Raw genomic sequence first — 18,384 nt, forward strand, 5'->3', positions numbered from 1 at the left:
TTTTCAATAATAATGCCAAGTCTTACTAAAGAAATATAAAATGTGTACAAAAATATGCCTTATTGGACAAATTTCTTGTGAAACAGTTAAGCAGTGCTAAGACAGAAAATAAACCCCAAAAAGACATTTACCCAATGTTTTTATGTACGAGACCTACCCTTCCAAACAGTAAAAATTATCCCCTTCCCTTCTTGCCACCTTCCACTTACGCTGTCAACTTTTCTGTACAAGTACAGTAAAATTAAATTAAGTTTTCACATATTTTATCAGTTTATTATTGTGTTTTTCTTTTCTTGAGTTAAATCTAATTATTTTCATTGGTTTCATGTATCAATTTGTGCACAAAGTAATGTCACAAAATTCTAATAGGCAATATATGGTGTCCAGAAATAGATTAATCCATTTTGCATTGATTTGTATAGGAAAAAATAGTTTCACTTTACAAACATTTTGGATCACATTCAGGAACGTATTAATTTCATGACCCGAGGTTCCACTGTATTAATTCTAAGACTTCTCAAATGAACTCACCTGTAAAGCAATTAGCACAGGGATGATTTCTGCCATACGAGATAATCCCTCCATACGCAGTGATGAGAGACATTTGGTGAAACGAACAGTTTCACCTAAGCATACAAGATCTTCTGCACCCAGCGTACATTTACTAATGTTGAGGTGACAAACACGGCACTCAGGATGGCGGAAAGCAGAGAACACCTACACAAAAAAAAAAAAAAAAAAATTAATAAAAAAAAAATAACAATAATAGCAATACTAATATCTACTGGATTCTTGGCAATAGATGAATGCATTAGCACAGAGTGAAACTAAACTGAAAGGAAAGGAGGAGTTGCAATTGGATGTGTGGTGAGTAGGGTGTCAGGAGTGATAAGAGTGAAGGAAGGAGTGTCAATGCTGGTAGATTACAAGATGATAAATGTTTGGTGAAGTGGAGAGGAAAAGAAAAGAAAAAAAAAAAAAAATGAAGGTGATTTTTTTTTCTTTTTTTTTTCATCTAAATATAAAGGGCCTCTTCCCCCTTATAAGGGAGGTAACCAGCTGAGGCATGCACCCCCCCCAACCCATTCCCTACCATCCACCACCCAACTGTTCCCTTTTATCTTAGCTCCTCTCCTGCCTACTGCCTGGGCCAAAAGCAACAAAACATCCATTTACACGACGGCCTGCCCTTCTTGTCCCTTCATACAAAAAATAGAGAACCTTTTTGGTATTATTTAAAACGAGTGTGTAGAGTTTTGGGAGAAATGTAAACATTGTGTTGGAGGACCTCAATGATAGAGTAAGAGATAAAACAATAGATTTTGTAAGACCACAATTTACAGATTCTCATCATTAGTCCAACCTGTAAAGAATGGTAACCTAAAAAATAAAAACAGAAACTGCCACTCACCTCATGAAAACCATTAGTGTGTGCCAATGGACAACAGGTGGGTGGAGGAAAAGATGTTTTCTGTAAAAGTGTTGTATCAGAGTTCCTCTTCTCAGCTGATAGTGAATTAAGTCTCCCTCTTCTGGGTAGAGATTGATAGAAGGACCTAGGTAACGAGTTGAAGACTGAGCGAGTGTTGCCTTGGGCATCAGTGAAGTTCCAGAAATTAAGGGGAGCAATTGGTTCTTCACGTGTTGGTGATGGAGTGCCTGCTCCAGTAGACCTCTCATCAACCTGCATATATTGTACATATAAATGAAAGACTAAAACTTGTACATTCTTAAGCACAGTGCTTACTAGAGAAAATCTCTTCTACACAAGACAAAGTATACTTAGTAGTATGATCAATTCAGTGGGTGCTTTCAAATCCACACTTACCTTCCCTACTGACACTTTCTGACCTACATTTATTTTTCCTTTTGACTCTGAAAATATGGGGTTAAAAGTTAACTAACACGTCTGGGTCATCTCACCCTCCTTTACTGGTAGCTACAAAAACCATCATTCAGGAACAAATGACTGGCTACTATTTACTCATATATTTTCATCATTACACTAATAAAAACACTGAAGGTAAACCACAACTCCCATAAAGAATAAAAGTATTGTCCACAGAAAATGCTAGGAACTTTAAGTCACTGGGTGATTTAGTTAAATGTATTCACTTTATTGCAATATAGTTGTTACACTCATGAGGTCACATCTCAGTTTCCAACTGTCAAACTTTTCCTCCTTTGTCTTAGCTTTTAATTGATTTCTCATTTTACATCATATTTTTCTACCTTGGCCTAACACTAAAATTTTACATTTCTTTGCACTAAAATTAATTTTCCACTCCTGACTTCATCCATAAACCTTGTATGTTTTCCTGTAGCAGTCCACAATCATCTTTGCTTTTCACTTTCTTTGTAATTTTGGTATCATCTACAAATAAATTTGCATTGCTATCTATTCCATTCATGATACTATTTATGTACAATAGGGCAGTGGACAAGGTGCAGTGGACAAGGTGCAGGGATGACCCATCATTCAGGAGGTGCTAAGATAAGAGGGAGGGTGGAGGGGTGTGGAGTGTATTCAGGGATGGAATGGGTGGGAATGATTTTATGCCTTTTTCTTTTTGGCTACCCCCCTTGTAAGGGGGAAAAAGCCTTGGTATATGTATGTATGTAGGAAAATTACAAGTGCTAGTACTGGCACTGAGGTACTCCACTAGTGACACCTCTCCAGTTTGATTTCTCATCTTTCATCACACATATATCACAAACTCTTTTATCAGTTTCAGTGTATTCCCTTTAAGTGATTGGGAGTTTTCATTCATTATTTCAGCTTGCATTCTTGCATCTTCATATAAATGTTTGAACAGTATGCTATTGGTGTATTTTTGTTGTTTCCGTTTGTGGTTATCGAGAGATTTTGTGTGATGGGTGTGTGGTATAATGTGTCATTAGTAACAAAGTGATTACTTTCCATTCCTGTCCAAGATGTTTCCCTCACTGGCATAGCCTTTCTTAAAGCCAATGAATTTATCTTTGGCAGGAAACCATCTATGTGAGTTATCAGTGTGGGCTTACATACTCTGTCTTGTGACACTGCTTCTGACCCAGGGCAGTGGACAGGATGCAGGGATGACCCGTCATCCAGGAGGTGCTGAGATGGGAGGGAGGGAGGAGAGTGGAATGTATGGGAAATGTAATGGGTGGGAGTGGTTTCTATGCCTTTTTATTTTTGGCTACACCCCCTGTAGGGGGAAAAAGCCTTTGATATATGTATGTATGCTTACATATCAATCAATCTGTTGCTCCAGGTCTCTTTAGCAGGGGATCCACTGCTCTTAGATGGCAACAACCACCAGATTGAATGCTCAAGTCACTCATGGGTGAAGTATCTTGTTATTGTCAGGGTAAGGCTAGAGTAGGGCAGTGTAGGAAGGGGTGTTAATTAACAAAATGTTGCCTCAATTTTCATTAAATGGAGAACCTGCAGCCTCACAGTGCCTGGCAACAGTCCTCAGGCCCTTCCACAGGGTTCTCCGAGAAGAAACTTTAAAGTGTTGTCTGTGCTGCATTAGTGTAGAACTGTTCCCATGTAATTGGCTCAAAGTGGTGGGAAAAGTGGAGCAATCCCTATTTGTCAGCTCCTAATGTGTAAAAAAGTGTAAGAAATAAAGTTATATACATATACCAAGGGCTTTTTTCCCCTTACAAGGAAAGTAGCCAAAGTCAAAGGCATAAATCCACTCACACCTATTTCATCCCCACACACTCCACTCCCCTTGACTATCCCTCCCTCCTTCTTTTTTTGGCTCCTCCTAGATGATGAGTCATCCCTTCATCTCACCCACTGCCCTGGGTCAGAAGCAATGCAGCAAGACACAGCACATCCACAGCAAGGCCACTTCATTTAATCGGCAAACCCCCCTCTCCGTCCCTTCATGCAGAAAAAGAGAAGACGGGGAGAAACCCCTTTGGGCTGGGGCAAAATATCATTCACACATATTCCCTCACCCTCCCACCCCCCACCCACTCCCTTCCATGCATCACAGCATCATCCATACACAACCATTCTCCACTAACTTCTATCTTCTCCCTTCCTTCCTCAACAGACATTCTCCTCTTTTCCAGAGGCCAAGTGTCAGCCCCTCAGGGCTGCACCTCCTGGTGGATATGAATGGGTCAACAGGTTTTGAAAATGGGTGGCAAAGCTAGCCATCTTGCAGGACCACCACATACAAGAACCCATTATTTGTCCAAGGATGAAGTACTCTGTGGCCATTGTATCTGGGGTAATTTGATTTTGTGGTCAGGCCTATTCTATGTAGGTACTGTTTCAATTCTGGATGGTGTCTAAGTGCAGTTGTGCCAATGTGGTTGTGGTTGTGGTTTTTGGCTGTGCAAGGACTCCCATAGAGTAGAGTAGAGTTTGGTAATCTGTCTTGAGTGCTTGTTTTGTGATCTGTGTGTGCATGTTTTTGAAAAAATGTATTGTGAGGTACAAGTGGTAGGTTCTTGTAGATGTTTAAGGGGACTGCTAGAGGGTTCTAGCATAGAACTGTATGTCTATCAGTATCATGTGCTGTTCTATTCCAATAAGCTTCTTCCCTCTTATATGAGAGCCAGCCAAGGCATGCACCCACTCCATCCATACTCTACAGGGAGTATCTTGGTTTCTTACACATGGTATCAATTTTCATTTTTAGTTATATTATACCTTTGTTACCACCTGTTAAGAACATCAAAGAACATACTAGATTATATATGAATACTAACCGGTGTCCCAGAACTGAGGGACCCTGTGAGATTGAGGGAAAGAAGTGGATTGGAGCCAACTAAGTTGGCAACTGCCCGCAGTCCATCCACTCCACATGCTAGGTGAGGAAGATGTAAAACACGTACATGAGGAGCCTCCTGTAGCACCTCACACAGACGCACCACCTATAAGAAAAAATATCAAATGAAATGACATCATAACAACACAATTCTGAAGTAAAAAATGTAGATGAATAATAAAATTTCTCAGCCCAAAGTATAAATCTGTATACAAGTGAGACTTGAGGAAGTGGAAAGTTTTCAGTACTTGGGATTGTAATTAATCAATTGCTGCCTCGAGTTTCACTACATGAAAAACCCACAGCCCCACAGTGACTGGCAACAGTCCTTAGAACCTCCCACAGATCTCTCTGGTAAGAAACTTTGGATCATTGTCTGAGTTGTACCAATGTATTTACCTAGTTGTATTACACGGGAAGGGAGCTATGCTCATGGTGACCCATCTTTGTATCTTTCAGCATCAAGTTTTTTCTTAAAATCATGAATAGTATTTGCACACACTGCTTCTTTATCTAAGTTATTCCAGATATCCAACACTGTGTGGGAAGCTATTTTTTTCCAATCTCTTCTATAGTTATCCTTTTTGAGTTTCTTTTCATTACCTCTTGTTTTTCCATTGTCATTTTTTAGTAAATCATTCCTATCAAGGATTTCCATTCCTTTCATGATTCTAAATATAGTGTGGGATGGTTTCTATGTCACTGACTCAAAGTGGTAGGATGAGGAGAGTAGCTGCCAGTTGTCAACTCTCCATGTATGAAAAAGTGTAATAAATACAGTTCAAGTGTGATATAAAGAAAGATCTTGGGCTCAGTCCACAGACAGATTGCCAGCCCCTCATGGCTGCACATCTGTTGCATTGCATGTATAACTATAGATATATATTCTACATAAATATAACCACATACAAATCCAATAGCAGTCACATGCATAGTACCATGATCCGAGTCATTCTTAGATTCCTGGTTAAGTGTTACAAGAGACAATTATATAAAAGAGACAGAAAGGAAGAGTACCTTTGTGAAGAAGTGTTTAGAAAATACAACAGCTGTTACAAGAACAGAAACCAAGGGGGTAAAGCAGATTGGAGGTGAGAAGGCTCATGGGTAGGGCACATCAGTGATGACGTGGTTTGGGCACATGAAGAGGCATACATACATACATATACCAAGGCTTTTTCCCCCTTACAAGGGAGGTAGCCAAAAAGGGAAAGGCATAAAAACACTCCCACCCATTTCATCCCTAAATACACTCCACACCCCTCCCACCCTTCCTCTCATCTGAGCACCTCCTGGATGACGGGTCATCCCTGCACCCTGCCCACCGCCCTGGGTCAGAAGCAGTGTCGCAAGACACAGTACATCCACAGCAAGGCCGCTTCATTTAATCGGCGACCCCCCCTCTCCGTCCCCCTTTGCATATAAGGCGAGGACGGGGAGAAATCCCTTTGGGCTGCGTCAAAATTTACTCACACATACTACCCCACCCCCCAGCCCATTCCTCCTCATGCAGTCACATCATCCATATACAACCATTCTCCACTCACCTCTGTCTTCCGTCCTCTCCCTTCCTTCCTCAACAGACATTCCCCTCTTCCCCAAAGCCCCCTTCACCCCATCCATCCACCTCATCCTAGGACGTCCCCTCATGTTCACTCCCTCCACATCTGCCTTCCATACCTCTTTTACTAGTCTTTCTTCACTCATTCTTTCCATGTGTCCAAACCATCCTAATATTCTTTCATCAACCCTATCTCCCAAATCCTTTTTCACCCCTGTTCTCCTCCTCACCTCCTCATTTCTCACTCTATCCAGCCTAGTAACCCCCACCATACTTCTCAGACACCTCATCTCAAACACATTCAAACTCCTTCTCTCTTCTTCTCTTATGTTCCACGTTTCTGCCCCATACAGTGCTGTTGGCACAATCACTCCTTCATACAGTCTCCTCTTCGCATCCATTCCCAAATGTCTATTCCTCATTACACTCTTTAAACCACCAAGGCATTTACTCACTTCTCTCAATCTACATTCTACCTCCACCTTCACTCCACCTTTTCCTGCTACACTTGCACCCAAGTATCTAAAACTATCCACTTCCTCCAGTCGCTCTCCCTTAATGTTCACTTCCAGTCTACTGCCACTTTCACCCCTTGTACATCTCATCACCTTACTTTTACCCACATTTATCTTTAGCTTTCTTCTATCACATACTCTCCCAAACTCTGCCACCAGCTTCCTCAATCCCTCCTCTGACCCTGCCACAAGCGCAGTGTCGTCCGCAAACAACAGCTGGCTCACCTCCCACTTTTCTCCATTTTCTTTAACCATCTCCAATCCCTGACCCACTACCCTAGCATTCACCTCTCACACCACCCCATCCATGTATAAGTTGAACAGCCAGGGCGACATAACGCATCCTTGACGAAGTCCCACCTTTACTTCAAACCACTCACTCTCTCCATTTCCAATCCTAACACATGCTCTACTACTCTCATAAAAACTCTTAACAGCTCCCAAAAGCTTTCCTCCTATCCCATAAATCTGCATAACCTCCCACAGTGCCTTTCTGTCTACCCTATCATAAGCCTTTTCCAGATCCATAAAAGCCCAAAAAACATCCTTCCCCTTTCCTATAGCTTTCTCACATATCTGTCTTACCACAAAGATCTGATCTACACAACCTCTACCCGTCCTAAATCCACACTGTTCCTCACCAATTACTCCTTCTGTTCCTCTCCTAATCCTCTCAATTAAGATCCTCCCATAAGCCTTCCCTACTACACTCAACAGGCTAATCCCTCTGAAATTACTACATTCACACTTGTCCCCTTTTCCCTTGTAAAGAGGAACTATACAGGCACTACTCCAGTCCTCCGGTACTCTACCCTCTCTCCAGCAAACATTAAATAACCTCACCAACCAGTCCACCATCACTGAACCTCCCCTTTTCAGACATTCTGCATGACATCCATCCAGACCAGGTGCCTTACCTGCTTTCATTATCTTTACAACTGCCTTCACCTCATCCATCCTTATTTCTCCTCCATTCTCCTCACTCATCACTCTCATTTTCTTCGCATTTCCCACTGCAGCTATCTTTCCTTCCCTATCCTCCTTCACATTCAGCAACTCCCTAAAATATTCTGCCCATCTTCCCCTCACTGCCATCTCTTCCATTATCAACTCTCCAGATGCACCTTTTACCTTTTCTTCCCTACTTGATTCGCCTCCTCTTCCTCTCTTAATTTCTTTCCAAAACATCTTTTTATTACTTTCAAAATTTTCTGTCATACTCATACCCCATTTCACATCTGCTCTCCTCTTTGCCTTCTTTACCTTTTGCTTTACTTCTCTTTTCTTTTCTTTGTACGTCTCATATGACTCCCCTGTCCTCTTTTGTAACCAATCTGTGAATGCTCGCTTCTTCTCTTCTACAACCTTCTTTGTTTCCTCATCCCACCATTCACTACCCTTTCTTCTATTTCCCCCTGTCCTTCTTGTTCCACACACCATCCTTGCACACTTTAAGACTCCCTCCTTGAACCATCCCCATTCCTCCTCCACACCCATCTCTGCTCTATCCTTTACTCCCTCCCACTCCTCCTTCAGCTTCTTTTCGTACTCCTTCTCCTTTTCCTTTTCATTCAAGGAGTTCACTCTAAGAACCTCCCTACCTTTTGTCCCTTTCCTCCTTCTCCATCTATCCTCCACTCTCAGCTTACCTTCCACCAAGAAATGATCTGATATTCCCCCACCCTCTCCCCTTAGCACATGTACATCCTTAACTCTTCCTATCATAATCCTATTTACCACTACATAATCCATTAGCGCTCTATCTACCACCCTTCCCTCCACCACCCTCTCCCATGTGTACTTATGCTTGACTTTCTTCCGAAACACTGTATTTGCTATCATCAACTCTCTTTCTAGACACATTTCCACCATCAACTCTCCACTACGATTCTTTCCTGGAACTCCACACTTCCCAACCACTCCATCGATTGGACCATTTCCCAGCAGCAAAACCCAGCATCTCTACAGCAAGACCCAACAGCCAAAACTGGCTTATCGCCCACCACTTTATTACATGCTCATCCCACCCTTCACCCACAAAGAGGCAGACAAAAACAGTCCCAAGTACTGATTGCATCTCACTGTATAGGCAATACCCTAGTACAAGTAGAGTGGATATTCTACATCAATTCATCAAAACACTCAAAATACTTTTCTAAATTACCCACATCAGAAGTTTTAATCACTAAATTTTTGCTTTCAGTTTTGGTGATTGCAAACCTGCAGGCCCATAGCAACTGACAATGGTCCTCATACTACCTTGTAGATACTTCTAGGAAGAAACCTTGGACGGATATCTGCAATGAATTAGTATGAGACTGCATATGTCACCAGCTGAATGTAGCAGGAGGGGAGAAGTCACCAGTTGTCAGCTTTCCTTGTGTTTGAATGTGGTGGAAATACAGACAAAGCTGATGTACTCCTGGCAGAACCCCCTATCATTAGTCCCAAAGATTTACAGACCCAAACTTTTTTCAAATTCTCATTTTCTACATACCTGTTCTCCTTCCAGCTCTAATGCCACTACCAATTTGTTGAGTGAGAGTGCTAGGTCGGGAAGTGTATCACATATCATCTCTACAACAGGACTAAGTATTTCCCCTGTAGAATCCTCAATGGCTGTAACCTGGACCTCGAAGGATTCAAGACGTCGTTTGGTCAAGACTGCTCGAACATAGGAGACCAGTCTTGTTACCTATGCAAAGATATTGACAATTTATATTCAATTTTCAATAGCTGTCCTTATATCTATACAGATAATTAAATATCTTCACACCTTCCTAGATATATTTTGCTTACACAAAGCACTTTCCATAACTAATCAATAATTTGGTCTTGAATATCCAAATTTTGACACAAGGTACTTTTATAACAAAATAAACAAATTCATGATGAAAACTCAGAAAAAATGGATATTACAACTATGTTAAAAAAAAATACGAATGATTTTTCCAATACTTGTTCTTACCTCGGCCTCTCCAAAGTCTCCCCCAACAACACAAGTGAGTTTGACACTCTTTACACTCTCATTAAAGGACAAAGAAGTGAAGAAAGACTCTTGCCGATCTTTTGCCGATCCATCAAAGTCAAGGATGACTTCAACACCTTCCAGTGTACAGTCTGGAGAGTACAAAAGTTGGCCCCAGTCCTCAAGTTCACTGTAATTGGTTTGGATGACAACATGCTCTCTCCCAGACACGTGTTTGCAAACCTGATTTGAAAAAGAAAATATGATTACTTCCTCAAAGGCCAAGATTAGCTACAAACATTGTTTCATGTTTTTTCCCTCTTCCTATAAAGATTACTGTTCATCAAGGGAGACGAACCAATTCTCTCTTAAACCCAAGTGGATTGCAGCCTAAATTCATATATATTTGTTTTTCATTCATCCATTTCTCCTAAAAGAATTAAATAAATAAAAAAGTATAATAAATAAGTAAATAAATAATAAATATATAAATAAATAAATAAATAAAAAATAATAGTAAAAATAATAATAATAATAATAATAATAATAATAATAATAATAATAATTCAGTTTTAGTGAACAGAGTTTATGTGCACTGTAACCAATAAATCCGGTGCCCTGGTTCTCTCTTGCAGGAGGCCTGCAACCCTCACGGAGCTAGTTATGGCCACTGGTTGAGGCACTCAGTGATGTGTTTAGATGAAATACACAAATGTGTGAAAACTTTTCAACCACACCCTTTTCCCAACTCTGGGGTTGCAATGTAATTTTTCTGTTGCCATGCTCCCAATTTATCAAATCTATATTACATGAATAAAATTGACCAAATAGTAATACATAACAAGACAGACAGCATATAAAACCAGAGAGACTGCTATCATAGTTTGATATGTATGACTGGGGTTGCATACACATGCATACATATACCAAGGGCCTTTTCCCCTTATAAGGGAGGTATTCAAAGACAGAAGGCATAATCCACTCCCACCTATTTCATCCCCAACCACTCCACTCCCATTCATCACCCCTCCCTCCCTCTTTTCTCGGCACCTCTGGATGACAGATTATCCCTGCATCTCACCCATTGTCCTTGGTCAGAAGCATTGCAACAAGACACAGCACATCCACAGCAAGGCCATTTCACTTAATCAGCAATCCCCCTCTATGTCCCCTCATGCATAAAAGGAGAAGACAGGGAGAAATTCCTTCGGACTCAAAATATCATTCGCACATAACCACTCCCTACCCCCCATCCCCCATCCACTCTCATCCAAGCATCCCGGCATCATCCATATACAACCATTCTCCACTCACCCGTATCTTCTGTCTTCTTTCCTTCCTGAACACCCCTTTTACACCATTCATCCATCTCATCCTCAGTTGCCCCTTCATGTTCACTCCATTCACCTGCCTTCCATAACATAAAAACAGATCGTATAAAAAAAAACTTGGGACTCACTGCTTTAACTCCTTCAACTGAGTCAAAGTATATACTACCAATTTCAATCTGCCTAATAGCAATTTTTTCTCCCCTAGTGAAAAGACAGGGTCAAGACAAAATGGCATCTTAGTCAAGTGAAACTAAAGTCCTATGTTTCTCCTTGAACTGATGGTTGTGTGATGTCACCATGGTTATTCATATATGGATGGGGTGGTACACTTTGACTCGGCTACCTGCCTTATAAGGCTGAAAGGAGTTCCAGAACACAGATATACTGACACATGGTTGGGAGTGACATTGCTAAAATAATGAGGGGAATTTACAAAACTCAAAATGGCAACAACTTACCTCCATGACATTCATCTGATACATGCCACTTTCTTTCAATAGGAAGAAGAGAATTCGTTGTGGAAGACCAAACTGTGACACAATGTTGAATACCAGGTGGGCATTTCTTCCCAGCAAGCCCATTAGATATCTTAAGATCATCAAGCCTGAATTTTGTCTGTTCAAATTCCAGAATCGAGCATTAATCACACATCTACACAAGTGTCAATTATGCCACACCTGCTTGACACTAAGTCACCATAAACAGAATGGGGTAACAAAGAATAAAAAAAATAAATTTAATATCTCACTGAAACTAAAGGATAAGTCAAGCAACAATCTTATGATTCAAAACAGTGAATAACCTCACCTTAGGTTTGAACTCATGATATCCATTTTTTCTGTAATACTATCTATTTCCAACTGAAGTAAAGATGTATCATGAATCAGTCCTGACAGATAGAAAGCTGCAAGGAACTCTAAGAATGACTTGTGTGCTGGTGTGTAGTGATCCTTTTTACTTAGCTTGGACATAGACACCATTCGAAGGAGAATTCCTAAGTCAACAATTTCAAGGCCATGGTGGCATCCAGTTTTAAGATCTTGAAGTGTGAAGTATGGAGCATTGTTCTTCAGAGATTCTAACGAGAGCTTTCCAAAATCCTGGAAAGTATACAAAACACTATTAACCATTAAAAAGGGTACCTAAAACAATAACCTAATACACTGCTGCCCTATTTTAATAAGAATATTGCATATGTTCTTAAGAAAGTATTGGAATTGGTTTCATGCCTTAAATAAATTCTAAGTCCTGATCTAGATACATTTGTTAACACATATCACCATAATTATATGAAACTAAATTTGAAGGACTTCAGAATCCCTGTCATATCCATAAACTGTACCTGTAAAAGTCTATTGTATTTATCTGGCAGGACATCATAGCACATAGGCTCTCCTCTCTTTATTAGATTTTTTCGAATCATATGTTTGATGAGGGACATGAAGACATCAGTGAGACGAGAAGGCAGTTTACCACCAAGGTCTTCATAGAGGACCCCAAGGGCAAGACACATAATAGGACAAGTCACCAAGTCACCATATTTATGTGGATTGGCACTAATCAGTGAGATAACCTGAAAGCAGATAGCAATGTGTAATAAGCAAACAAGAGAAACATAAAAGTATCAGACTTAGAATAATGTTGAATTATATACACAAAATTTTATCTATGGCTGTTAAATTTAAAAGCAAGAGGTCTGGAAAAAAAGTGTACATGTATAACAAAGCCCCTATCCCCTTTACAAGGGGAGTGGGTGGAGCCACTCCAGGATTTCCAAAGCAGATAAGAAATCCCTTTGGGCTGTGTCAATTTCCCATTCACAACAACTCTCCATTCTCACCTATCTCTTACCCACTCCCTTCCCTACTTGACAGACTTTCCCCTTGTACCTAAGGCCCCTTTCACCCCATCCACCCATCCCATTTGCAGTCTTACCCTCAAGTTCGCTCTGCCTTTCACATTTCAATTTCCCTTATTAATGATCTGACATTCTCCTGTTTTCTCCCTGAAAACAGTAATGTCAAGAAGTCTTCATATCTTTTTGGGTACCACTACAAAATTCATTAGTCCCCCTTCAACCACCCTCCCTTCCACCATCATTTCTCACATGCTTATCTCTTTTCTCAACTGTGTTCACATCATCCACTCATAATAGCAGAGATCCCCCAACCCCACTACATATAAAAATCTCCTAAAACTCCATACACTTATCTATTTCAATTTAAAAGGCCTCCCTCCCTTCCACTCTTCTCAATACCAGGATAGTATGCACTCACTAAAACCCATATCTCCTATCCCAATTTCACCTTCACCCACACTGTCCTTGAAGACACTTCCCTCTGCTCCATTATACATTTCCTTGTCTCGTCACTAATATTGCTACTCCTTCCCTCCCTCACTCACATTCCTGACACCCTCCACATCACAATAGTCAACAGAATCCCACAGTACATCTTGTACTCAAAACATAAATGCACTTCTGTCTGATACAAAAAACACACTACTGTCAATAATATACATACATACATACATACACATACATATACCAAAGGCTTTTTTCCAATAATATACACATATATACACACCAAAAGCCCCATACCTGCTTGTAAGGGAGGTGGTTGAATCAAAGCATTTTGTCAGTGAAGGCCCCCATAAAATCATCAAACAACTCAAAAGACCTTGTACATCTTAACAAGTCATGAGGGATCAATGATGAGTATCAAGTGATTGTCTTGTAAGATGGACACTAATAAGAATCATCTCCCTGCAGCCGATGTTTAAAACTTGTCAACACCCTCACCACCACCTGGGACTAACATTCAATGTCTGGACTGGGTCCAAGATCAATGTATTAATTTTCATTGTATTTTTTCCACCTTTTCACATAATTTAAGTTAACAGGCAATAAGCAACTGCTCCCTTCCTAATATTATGAGTTCATGACATAAAAACTGCCTCACACTGATACAATATGAATAATCCACAGTTTCTAAATGAGAAATCTATGGAAGAACCCCTAGAACTATTGCCAGCTACTGTAGGGATGCAGGTTCACAGTCAGTGGAACTCGTGTCAACAATTATCATTAAACCCTAGAATACAATGATGCCAATGTTGGTGTCATAAGGCGCGAGTGGATATACGAGGATGCCCATGTGGGTGTCCTGATTATATCTATTTTGTAATTATAGCCAAATGACCACAATATTCTGTGAACAGGCTTGATCACATTTTCTGTGATTATCAACATTCAGAGTGAAAGAGAATGAGTACTACAGATGTAACTTTACATTTTATAATGCACATATTGTGATTGTAAAAGAGGTGTGGGGACAGACAGGAGGGGTCGCCCATTAAATGAAGCAGCCTTGCTGTGGATGTGCTGTGTCTTGCAACACTGCTTCTGACCCAGGGCAGTGGGCGAGATGCAGGGTTGACCTGTCATCCAGGAGGAGCCAAGATAAGAGGGAAGGAGGGGGGTGGATGGGAGAGGAGTATGTGAGGATGAAATGGGTGGGAATGGATTTTATGCCTTGTAAGGGGGAAAAAGCCTTTGGTATATGTACAATAAAAATACTACGAAAAAATAAATAGATAAATAAATAAAAGTATGCTTTCTTCAAAGCCTCTTACCTCCTGGGCATTATCTGGCTTGTTCAATGAAGTAAAGCAGGAAGAAATGAGCTTGAGTGTTTGTTCATGTTTGAGACCAGTGATGAGCAGACGGCGGTGGAGATTCTGGGGCAAGGGTTTCGTGCACCCTGGTCTTGATGTGATGACAACCGTTGCATTGGGCAGCAATACACCATCAATTAATTCTTTGATGTCTCCTGCTTCTTCATCATTGAGTTCATCATAACCAACTAATAAAAACACCACCTGTATTGTGTATGCAAAAAATATACATTAATCTCTGTAGGTTCATGCAAAGGGTGTGTTTACAATTGCACACTGGGAAGGAAAAAAATATAATCATATGAAAATAATGTCTCAAGTGAACAATACAACAAAATAACCAAACAGCATAGAAGAAAACAGGAGATATAAAAAAGCAAAGGGAAGAACATAATTAAAAAAATGCAAGAACAAGAGAAGAGATATGGTGGAAAGGAGGGAGGAGGAGTAGATAAAGAAGTATATGAGGATGGGAAAGGAGGGAAGGGGAAGGGTTGGAGAGAGAAGGAATTGTATTTCATTACTATAACCAGCACTTCTATACTTGAAATCAATACAACACCTGAGAGGTGGAGTCATGGAGGTGGTAGCGAGATTTAAAGAGGGTAGTAGAAAGGATGGCAAGTTGAAAGTGATCAGCGTTCTTTTTCTAGGGGCAATGAATTAACCACTTCTGTACAATGACGCCTACATGAGCGTCATGAGGCACAAGTAGGTACACAAGGATGCCGGCATCGGGATCTTGATTATATATATTTTTTACAGTTCTGTAATACATGAGTTACCCCAGATTCTGTGAACTGGTTTGACCACATTTTCTGTTTATTATTATTACTCAGAGTAAAACAGAATGAGTAATACAGCAGTGGCTATATTTTATAATGAGAGTAGCATCATGAATCGTACATATGGCAGCCGATGCTGCACTCTGAATCCTTAAAACATTAACTGCATAAAATGTATGTAGTCAAGACTCCACAGAGAAAGGAGAAGGGAGGGCAGATAAGGAAAGAAAATGGCAAAGGAAATTAGGAGGGGAGGGTAGGGATAGAGGTGGAGAAAGTTACTGATTTCATTGCTGAAATCAGTGTTTCTATCCCTGGATACAATATACATTCTTTTAGTATCCAATTTGCAATTTCATCTGGACTATGTAATTTTCTGACATCAAGGTTTATTATTTGGTCCCTTATTTCTATCTGTGTCACAATTATTTCTTTCATTGGGGGGGATCTCTCTTTCTGTCCTTCATCTCAATACATACATACATACATGTATACACATACATGTATACATGTATATTATATATATATATATATATATATATTATATATATATATTTATATATATATATATTTATATATATATACATACACATACACATACACATACACATATACATACACATATACATATACATATACATATACATATACATATACACACACACATACATATACACATATATAGACACAGAATTCAGACTGACATGTATTTACCTATACAACTAGGTAAATACACGTCAGTCTGAATTCTTGTATGAACATACATTAAGCTTTCATTAAAAATATTGTTAGAAAACTCAATTTTATATCTTCACCTTTTCTTCAATCTTCTTTAGATGATTCCACAAGGTATTCATTGCTTCTTTGCTTAGGATGTGTCGAGGAAGTACTTCCTTGCACAAATGTGAGTACAAGGAACCACCACGAAAGTCTCGCAAAGTTATCACAAACACAAGGCTGAAAATGACAAAGTTCAATGTGAACTACTTTCACAAGCTTGTTCAAATCACACTCTTATTTTTTTTTAATTTACATAATACTGCATTCACAAAGGGTGATGTACACATACCTATAATTGGACAGGTAAGATCCTGCTGGATCCATGGCCCAGTCATAGGCTAATTTCAGAGCTAATGTAGATCTGCCATATCCAGGGTCTCCTTCTATCAACACACGTTTAGGGTGATCCTCCATTGTCGACTCGTTAAAAGAAACCTAGTAAGTAAACAACAAAATATATACATTTATGCAAATACATTTAAACAAATATTAATGTATACTGGGTGAAGGCAAAGTACTATCCTTGTGAATTTTAATGCCATATACCCTGATTAAGCTTAATTTTTTCTTTTGCTAAATTTATTTATTTTATTTATTCCCTCCCACCCCCAAAGAAGGGTGAAATACAAAGTGATGGTTATGTCTTCTTCCCAAGCATTCCAACAAAGAGAAACACATCTGAAGAGCACCTAATACAGAAAGAAGAGAAAAAGAAAGTAAATATAATTGGCTAGTACAGTGGTAGTGTGCTGGCCTCGTATTCATGAGGTAAGCAGATTAAGCCCCCACCCGGGCCAGTGAGCTTAAGCCATGGCTAGGCGCCACGGTAGGGGGTTGAAGCTTGCCTCAGCTGACGTTCTGAGGAGAGTCTTTGAGAAGACTGATATCAGAACTGAAACCCAACAACTTTTAACTTTAACCTCTAAGACTCAATCTCTTCAGATAATCACCCCCATGGATAGTAGCACTATTGGCCATGATATACAATATGAAAATAACAAAATTAAGTAAAAGTAGTTTTTCTTTCTTTACTATGAGAAAATGGAAAGGGGGGTTACATTTATTTCATATTTATTTCACATTATCCCTTCAGTCTGGGACCATCCTCACTACTGAATGAAATTAGCAGATATATCCCCTCAAAATGATTTTGTGCTATATAATTCCATCTTGTTTATGGTCTTTTTTCACTCTCCAACATTCTATCTAGTATCTATTTTCCCTCTGACAGTTTATCAAAAGAATAAACAAACAAGGGATAGGGTTAAATAATAAATATCCTATCATAATAAAGAATTCTGTGAACCCATTGATCACAAGACCACACTCAAAAAGCATCAGACCTGTAAATATCAACCTAGACTCTACACCATGTAAGCATTCTTCCTGAAAGGGTTCTTTGATCCTTGAAGAATGGCAACCCTGTTCTTACTCAACCACTTCCAAGCACAAGCCCTGATACAGGTGCTGAAAAGAGGCCCTTCTTCTCCCATGAGGCCCACGAAGAATTTTCTGAGACAATTAACCCGTTTTCCATTGCTACATGGATTACAAAGGGTGGTGGATGGGAGTGGAATGGGTGGGAATGAAATGAGTGGGAGTGGGTTTATGCATCTTGATTTTGGCTACCTCTGGTACAAACAAGGGAGGTAGCCAAAATCAAGAGGCATAATTCCACTCCCACCCATTTCATCCTCATTCACCACCCCTCCCTCCCTCTCTCTCATCTTGGCTCCTCATGGATGATGGGTCATACCTGCATCTCGCCCAATGCCCTGGGTCAGAAGCAATGTAGCAAGACTCAGCACCCTCCTCTCCATCCCCTCATGCAGTAACATTGTAGACAAAGAGAAATCCCTTTGGGTTGCATCAACATACTTGATATGCAGGAACTGCACTATGATTACAATGGTCTGAATGGTGGCCATTGTGACAATGTTATTGGTCACTTTGTTTACTTTTATAGAACTCTGCATTATTTCAAATGTGTA

At 39.9% G+C, this 18,384-nt stretch overlaps 1 protein-coding gene across 4 annotated transcripts in view; it reads right to left on the reverse strand.

Moving 5' to 3' along the window:
• LOC143021810 (uncharacterized) overlaps nucleotides 1–18,384 on the reverse strand; it is a 432,121-nt gene that overhangs the window by 10,407 nt on the left and 403,330 nt on the right. For all 4 annotated transcript variants that reach the window (XM_076179548.1, XM_076179549.1, XM_076179547.1 and 1 more), the window contains 11 exons: nucleotides 16,683–16,828; nucleotides 16,429–16,570; nucleotides 14,787–15,032; nucleotides 12,496–12,726; nucleotides 11,961–12,253; nucleotides 11,612–11,768; nucleotides 9,823–10,065; nucleotides 9,352–9,549; nucleotides 4,720–4,884; nucleotides 1,412–1,684; nucleotides 532–717 (listed from right to left, as the gene is read on the reverse strand). In XM_076179548.1, coding sequence (XP_076035663.1) covers nucleotides 532–717; nucleotides 1,412–1,684; nucleotides 4,720–4,884; nucleotides 9,352–9,549; nucleotides 9,823–10,065; nucleotides 11,612–11,768; nucleotides 11,961–12,253; nucleotides 12,496–12,726; nucleotides 14,787–15,032; nucleotides 16,429–16,570; nucleotides 16,683–16,828 — 2,280 coding nt within the window. The remainder of the gene's footprint in view (nucleotides 1–531; nucleotides 718–1,411; nucleotides 1,685–4,719; nucleotides 4,885–9,351; nucleotides 9,550–9,822; nucleotides 10,066–11,611; nucleotides 11,769–11,960; nucleotides 12,254–12,495; nucleotides 12,727–14,786; nucleotides 15,033–16,428; nucleotides 16,571–16,682; nucleotides 16,829–18,384) is intronic.

The sequence above is a fragment of the Oratosquilla oratoria genome, chromosome 43 (assembly GCF_046742065.1).
Source record: "Oratosquilla oratoria isolate Oo_2021 chromosome 43, ASM4674206v1, whole genome shotgun sequence".
NCBI lineage: Eukaryota > Metazoa > Arthropoda > Malacostraca > Stomatopoda > Squillidae > Oratosquilla > Oratosquilla oratoria.